Source organism: Populus trichocarpa, chromosome 10 (genome assembly GCF_000002775.5).
Source record: "Populus trichocarpa isolate Nisqually-1 chromosome 10, P.trichocarpa_v4.1, whole genome shotgun sequence".
Lineage (NCBI taxonomy): Eukaryota > Viridiplantae > Streptophyta > Magnoliopsida > Malpighiales > Salicaceae > Populus > Populus trichocarpa.
In genome coordinates this window covers 17736848-17744593 of record NC_037294.2, presented here as the reverse complement: position 1 = coordinate 17744593, position 7746 = coordinate 17736848, and the positions used below count along the sequence as shown (strand labels likewise).

Sequence of the window (7746 nt, the reverse complement as noted above, 5' to 3'; positions counted from 1 at the left end):
GCAGGTGAGAGTTTGAGGAAGGTTCAGTGCAGATGCAGAGGCTACTCCTCTTTTAAAAAAATGGAGACAATAAGAAAATGACTGAATTATACACAGTCAATAAGAACTTACAAGCAAACTAACATGTTGGATTCATAGAGGCGAAGGATACCATATGAACAAAATTTCCGTCTTGTGTTCCCAGATTTATTGATGCAGTTTGTAGATGCGGGGTACTTCAAGAATATGGAGGTGAGGTAGTGTTGTGTGATAAACAGCAATATTTACTGTGGGAAGAGATGTTATAGAGAGTGGTGGCTGTGTGGAGGAGGGGCAGACGATCTTGATAGATGAAAGTTTTGTGGCGGTGAGGATTAAGGGTACTGATAAGAGGTGGAGTAACAAGTCATAACGATGATGAGATGAAACGATCATTTGCACCTATCCAAAAACAAAAGGTTTTGAGAGGTAGAATAACAGGTCGGTCAATACGGGAAAAAGGAAAAGCGTGGCCATTAGTAAATGTAAAATAAATTGATAAACTTAAATAGAAAACTACCAGTTACCATAAACCTACACAGATCAAGCCTAATGCTTCAGCAAATTAACTCAATCCTAGACCTGGAATGAAAACAAAATTACACGGTCATACCAACTTGGCCAGCCGTGCCCCGCAGGCACTTCGACGGTTGGACCTGTTTAGTCTCTAGACCATCAATCAAGCATATGGCCTGGTTAACCATGCAGTAATACAGTTATTATGACGCAAAAAAGAGAATTTTCAAGGCTCTCATCAATAGTCTACGTTCTTCACTACAAAGGTGGTGAATAATATGATTTGAAAGGGTTGAGAAAATTCTCATGCATTGACAGTATTGTTCAACTGAAAGGGTTCCCATAATTGAAGAGATCATCCACGAATATCTTGAATTTAATGATTTCTGATAATCACGCAGATGATTTCAAGTCAGATTTTACTAAAGCTCTACGACAGCTCCAGTACTTATACCTGAAAAGTTCATAAATAGTACACCATGCTAACCAAAAATCATTCACGGGCTACACAGATGACCTGCTTACCAACGTTTTTTCCAGAAAACAATCCAACTAAAGCAGCTGGAGCACTTTCCAATCCTTCACTCATGTCTTCAATGTAAACAATCTTCCCTTGTTTGTAGTTACTGACAACATTTTCAAAGAAGCGTGGATATAAATGCAAGTAATCACTTTGCAGGAATCCTTGCATCCTAATGCGTTTGGCTATGAGACTGAACAAGTTGTGAATCCCTTTGGAAACAGAGAGGCTGTTGGAAGAAACCATTCCACACACTGCAATTCGGCCATGAATCCTCATGTTGAGCAATGCTGCTTCAAGCATATCTCCACCAACATTATCAAAGTAGATATCAATGCCTTCAGGGAAGTACCTGTTCGGGGGATATTCTGTCAGTGATCAAATTGAGGGTAACTCTTATCGTAAGGAAATTTATACACGAGGCAATTTTGTGTTAGCTGATGCTGATACAATTTTGGATGTGTCTGACTTGGCTACCCACAACTTGAGTTAAGATGCTCATGTATGTGAAAGTTTAATGCATTTAGCATTCTATAAAGACAAATTCACAAATTATAATGCAGACATCAAGTGCACAACTGCTTTGCTGACTCTTAAGATAAAAATCTTAGTTCGAATCTCAGTCAAGGCAACTCACTTTTCAAATCAAACCTATGTTTATGTTTAGAAAAGCAACGGGCTGAAAAACCCATCATTCTTTTTGGGGTTTCACTATAAGATAATCAACAGTAAAGCCACCTATGCCTCTAAAAATCTTCTCTTCTTTGTACATTTGTTTTTTAACATTTTTTTATCGAGTGAGATGTAGCAGTTAACAACAGCAACAAAAAAGAAAAGAAAATTATGCTTGGAAATTGGAGAGAAAGTCTGCTAACTAATCACTACAATTAACTGCCATTGAAAGTGTCTAGTTTGTATTAGTTATCAAAATATAATGGCAGAGCAATGGCACGACAAGGAGGTGAAATATAGTTAATTGGATGCATCAATAACTGGATCATCTTCTAATAGAATGTTATAGACTAAGGACCTCATGGTTGGTTGAACTGGAGTTTTCAAAAATTTTGATTTTTTTTTTGTTTCAAATTACTTTTTTAGTATTTTTGGATCGTTTTGATGTGTTGATATCAATAATAATTTTTTTAAAAAAAATATTATTTTGATACATTTACAAACAAAAAACACTTTGAAAAACAACTTTTACCATTATCCAAACATCCCCTAAATCGATTATTTTTTATTATGTGAACAGAAGGCCAATTGTTCACTTAAAAGCATAATTATCATACCTAGCCTGGGTCATGGGCTTGCTGAGTTAAACCAAATCAACCTCAAAATGACATTGTTTTGTTTTTTTTTTCAAATGGAAGGAAGTCATTTAGGGCAAAGTTTTTTTTTAAAACCCAAACTACATTGTTTTTGAAAAAAATCCTTGGAATTGACCTAACTGGATCAACCTCCAAACCAGTTTGAAATGAAACTTGGTCTGGGCCAAGCGTCAGGCTATGCAAGGTTTAATAGTTATGCTGAAAAGGCCAGCAGCTAACATCATGAAGGCACGGATGATTAATAACAAGTAAGCAAGTTGCAAGGTAATCGGGCCATCTCATGATATTCGTTTCGGGATTTTGGAATTTAGATTAAGCATCGAGGAAAATGGGCATATCAGAAGTAGCTACTTCCGTGACAAGCAGAAAAATTATGTTCTTTTATCATGCTTACACTTCGAAAAGCTAATTACTGAGTACTGACCTTTTCAAAGCTGCATTCAGGTCGGGTTCCTCTTTGTAGTTAAAAGCCTGATCGAATCCAAGCTTGTTCTTTAAAATGTCAACCTAATATTTCCCATTCAAGATTTCTTTCTTGTATCAGTTCTAATAGCAGTTGTCAATTATATAATACTAACTCCTGAGCAGTATCACTTAGGGATGAGAACACTATCCATATAACATATTCATAAAAGAAATCTACCTTTTGGCTTGTGCCAGCACTTCCAACTACATAGCAGCCATGTAACTTGGCAAGCTGGCCAACAAGCTGGCCAACTGCACCGGAAGCGGCAGAGACAAAGACATTCTCCCCTATTTCAGGGGAGCAGACCTCATAGAACCCTGCATAAGCAGTAAAACCTGCCATACCTACATGGAAATCCCACTTCCGTTAAATTTTCAACGATAAATACATCAACATCAGAAAATAATTAATAACAATTCCATAAGATTAAAATTTTAAAGTGATGAAGATACAGAATCATGAGCAATGAAGCTGGAGAGTTTTTTCCTCTCTCTCTCTCTCTCTTACTCATCGGGGAGGGAAAAAAACAACAAATTCAGCAGAAGTCGATGTTAACTGCAGCAAGCAAATAACTTTTCCCTCAGGAAATAAAATCATAAGTTCGAAAAACAACTTTCTAGTTTATATATATATAAACGCTGAGCAGCACTCAAACATTTCATCAAATCAACTAGAAAAAGGAGAACTGGCTTGGGCACCATAATGGGTGTCTTATGTCTATGATGACGGGGAGCTAAATTGACATAAACAGTCAACTGGTGAATAGGTGATATAAATTACTAGCCAAGCTGGTGGTAAGGAGTAAGCTATGAGTCAGGATTCACCGCAGAAATCAATTTCATTCCTTCTGGCAAATATAATTAATGCCCAAGTATTCTAATATAAGTCAACTTAGCAATCTAAGGGTCGATTATATATAGATTGTACAAAACTTGGGGACCAAGTGGCAAAGAACTTATAAGAGAGATGGAATGTTGTCTTCTTCATTTTAAGTGAATTAGCAAATTATGTAAAAAACCTAAAAAGGAGAAAGAATTGGCAATGCTTGAATAACAAGAATAGCGTACCAAGAAGACCCACGTGATATGAGAGGGGGATATCATCTTGCTGGATTCTTCTCAATTGCTCATGTTTCCGCATCAAGCTGAATTCTTCCCAACCAGTCAGCCCTGAAACTAAGTCTCCAGGCTTGAAATCTGGATCATCAGAATCCACAACCTTTGATACACCAAATCCTTGTATCGCCTTCATCAAAATAAACCATCATTCATCAATGCAGAAGCCATATGGATACAGTGTTAGATACTAATACAGGAATTCATATACCAATACAGGAATTCATCGAGGGTAAGAAATCCATCAACTTTTAGCAAAAAAAGGGGGAAAAAACGAAAATAAAAGAAATTCATCAACATGGGATATGTGTTATTCCTGAATTGAAAAACACTTGGCCTAGAATGATTTTCACCACCTAAATGCAACTCACGAGGAGCCAACCATAGCCTACAGGAAAGAGTGACAAAATATCCAGCCAGATGCGGCTGCTGGGATTCGAGCCCAAGTTCTCCACACTACAGCCACAAGATGCGGCCCATGAATCATATCTTTTACTCTTTTTTTATTGTAAATTTTCTCGTAACATTATCCGAATAATCTGAGAGAACTTAAGTTAATCTAGGACAGTGCAGCCCATGAATAATATCTCCCAATTTGACATGAAAATTAGAACAAATCCACTACAAAACCAATACAAACCCTATGTCAAATACAAGAAAACCGACCCTTTTTTCTAAACATTTCCATCAAATGAACCCACAAACTGAATATCGTAAACAAGAACATAACAAAACAGATTCTTGATCTTTCAACAGATTAAGATGTTGCAAATCACGATCATCTGGATATCAAATAATCTACAACTTCGCAAAGCTATAATGCTATATATACCTGGCCAGGGACAAAAGGAGGGATGTATGAATCATAATACTCACGCATGCGACCTCTCATGTAAGGGTCACAAGACAAATAGAGATTCTTGACTAAAAAAGCTCCGGACCCTTTTGGTGCTTTGAGCTCTATTTTTCCAATCTTTAGTTCCATGTCTGTCTCTCTCGGTATTCTGTCTATAAACCCCTTGAATATTACCTGCTTGTTATCCACTGTTTCCGCTTCCATTTTCATCAAGAACTCAATTCAACCCCTTGTAGAAAGAATGATATAATTAATGGTTGGTGTTTCAGTTTCAGTGTTTTGTAGTGTTGTTGCCGTGTTTCTGTTTTTAAACTACCCAACCGAGTCTGATGTTAGTAATCGTGTCTAGTTTTTAATGCTATCTACCTAACTTCCAATCACATTTTTTGGGCCTGTGTTAGCCAGCAATGCTCCTTGAACCTTCTGTGGACCAAAATAGTTTGGCGGGTTGGTGCAAGACAGTAAAGACAGAGCAAATCGAGAAACAGGTTTCGGCGAGAACAGAAGGAAAATGTGATGCTGTCTACCCCATAGGTTTTTTTTTTTTTTTTTTAAAAAAATATATATATATATATATATAATATTTTTTATATTTTAAAAGTTTTTTTTTTCTACCAGCATACTAAAATATCAAAAATACATTTTAAAAAAATAATTTAAACATAAATTTTTTGTTTTTTCAAAAACACGATGCTACCACAAAAACAAACACGGTCTTATAGACTGTTTGACTGTGCGTTTCAACCTGCGTTTCGCCAAATTTTGAATTTTGTTTTTTGCTAAAATTGAGTGCGGTTTGTACTTTTTGGATCGTTTTGATGTGCTGATATTAAAAATGATTTTTAAAAAATAAAAAAACATCATTGGCATGTATTTCGGCACGAAAAGCTATTTGAAAAGCAACCGCTACCACACTGTCAAACACACTCTTAGTCACACAAATTAAATCCATGTAATATCATGGATTATTTTACATTGAATTATTTTTTTTCTAATAAAACTAATTCATGTGAATTGGATTCATACTAGTTTTTTTTTTCTTCCTCGCGCTATGCTTTGGGTTGGATAAAAAAATCTTTGAACCTAAAAATATTATTCATTGAACTATTTGATATTGTTATTAAACCTGATCCAACAAGTCAATCTTGAATTCCTCCGACTTAAATCCTTGATTAGCTCTAGCTAAAATTAATTCATGAAAGTTACCTTGACGTGATTTGGTCGACTTAATGAGTCTAAAGATAACCAGACAACCAATAAAAAATGTGGTTTGACTTGAAAAAAAAGAAGATAACATCTTTCTTTTTATATTGAGACGTTGATATATTAGATCGACTTAAGTTTCGAACTAACCCATCAAAATCATGACCCAAACCATGGTCTTCACTCGATTTAACAATTTTGTTTTGAAAAATTATTTTTTACGTAATGATATGATAACAAAAATAGCCTCTCATGAAATTGAGCACCAACCAAATATCATGATTTTTGTTTGGGATTATTAGAACCTTGTTGAAAGCAAACTGAGACAAATTATGAAGATCAATTCAAAATCAACCAAATATTGAATGATTAAATTGATGAAAAAAGCCAAAAAGAATTCAATAAAAATAAAAATAAATGAAAGATGAAATTTTTTTTTAAAGAAAACTATTTATTATTGTTATTAAACTTGATCCAATAGGTCAACCTTGAAACCCCCGATCTGACTCCTTGTTTAATCCAGGTTTAAAATTAATTCATATAAGAGTTGACTCAATATGAGATCCAAAAACAATCGGTAAAGCAGAGCTAAGTATAAAGAGTTCCACTGTCCCATCACTGAATCTCGAATTTAATTCTTCCACCTGAAAATCTATTATTGAGTTAAATATATCATAATGATAATGCTGGTAAACTGTCACTGAACCTTGTTGTTGACATGAACAACCTGTAGTCTTTTTATATGAAGCATTCATATGTGGTATGCCAATCTCATATTTTGTGCAAACAGATTGCACATTTGTAAGGAGAAGATCAAATCCGGCATCTCTCAAAGTTTAAAGTAATGCTTTAGTAGTTGATACAAGATCCATTGCATTTAAGATGTCAAGAGATTTTTGCTGTAAAGCTTGACAAAGTAAATCAGTAATCCCCATTATTTTATGTATCAAATATAAGATGAATATAAATTCAAAAGATTTCATCACAATCAAACAACCACCAGTTTCTCCACGTATAGAATTAGAAGATCCTTCTTGAACCATACTTTCAAGCACAATAATAGTTGCACCATACATATTTATTAAGCTGCAAATAGAATCAAAATGAGAGCTCCGGCGAGTAGTTCTACTTCGATGTAAATTACCGATTTGATTAGCCCTTCTACTAGTCTCACGTTCTCTAGTAGCTACCATATGTGCAATTTCTATAGCCTTAGCATAATGTAACTCGGTATGACGTTTGAGAGAAGCACAAATAAGGTTGATAATGGTTGTCAATTTTGAGAAAAATAACCAAACAAAAATCTCATTTCCAGCTGTTGCAACTAATGCTAGTTGTAGTCGGTGAATAAAAAAAATGTACATAATATGTATAAGGACAATCTCTAAGAAATAGAGCTTGTAGTCCATTCCATGCGCCACGCATATTGCTAGCAGCATCATACCCTTGACCTCGCATATTGAAAATATGCAAGTTATACCGATCGAGCACATCACAAATTTCTTTTTTAAGTGTTGAAGAAGTAGTATCTGAAACATGCACAATACCAAAAAAACACTCTCGTACAAAACCCTGAATGTCAATAAAGCTCAAAACAATAGCCATTTGTTCTTTATTTGATGCATCTTTGGCTTCGTCAACCCAAATACAAAACTTTGCATCTCTAACTTCTTCGCAAATCTTTTTCCTTACTTTGTTCGCGAGAATATGCAAAATTTCTTTTT

General features: G+C 35.0%; 1 protein-coding gene across 1 annotated transcript; it reads right to left on the bottom strand.

Moving 5' to 3' along the window:
* Positions 1-813: 813 nt before the first annotated feature.
* LOC7464589 (2-alkenal reductase (NADP(+)-dependent)) lies at positions 814-5197 on the bottom strand. Its single transcript, XM_002315071.4, has 5 exons — positions 4796-5197; positions 3916-4093; positions 3026-3192; positions 2807-2889; positions 814-1406 (listed from the first exon to the last, which is right to left on the bottom strand). Exons 1-5 carry the CDS (start codon positions 5027-5029, stop codon positions 1028-1030), a joined length of 1041 nt encoding a protein of 346 aa, XP_002315107.2. The 5' UTR covers positions 5030-5197; the 3' UTR covers positions 814-1027.
* Positions 5198-7746: the final 2549 nt, after the last annotated feature.

Excerpts from the sequence above, each read along its gene's own strand:
- LOC7464589 (XM_002315071.4), bottom strand. The coding sequence starts at position 5,029 with ATGAAAATGGAAGCGGAAACAGTGGATAACAAGCAGGTAATATTCAAG. Across the intron at positions 3,193-3,915 it reads ATATCACGTGGGTCTTCTTG|GTATGGCAGGTTTTACTGCT; the intron begins GTACGCTATTCT and ends ATTTCCATGTAG. Across the intron at positions 1,407-2,806 it reads CTGAATGCAGCTTTGAAAAG|GTACTTCCCTGAAGGCATTG; the intron begins GTCAGTACTCAG and ends TCCCCCGAACAG.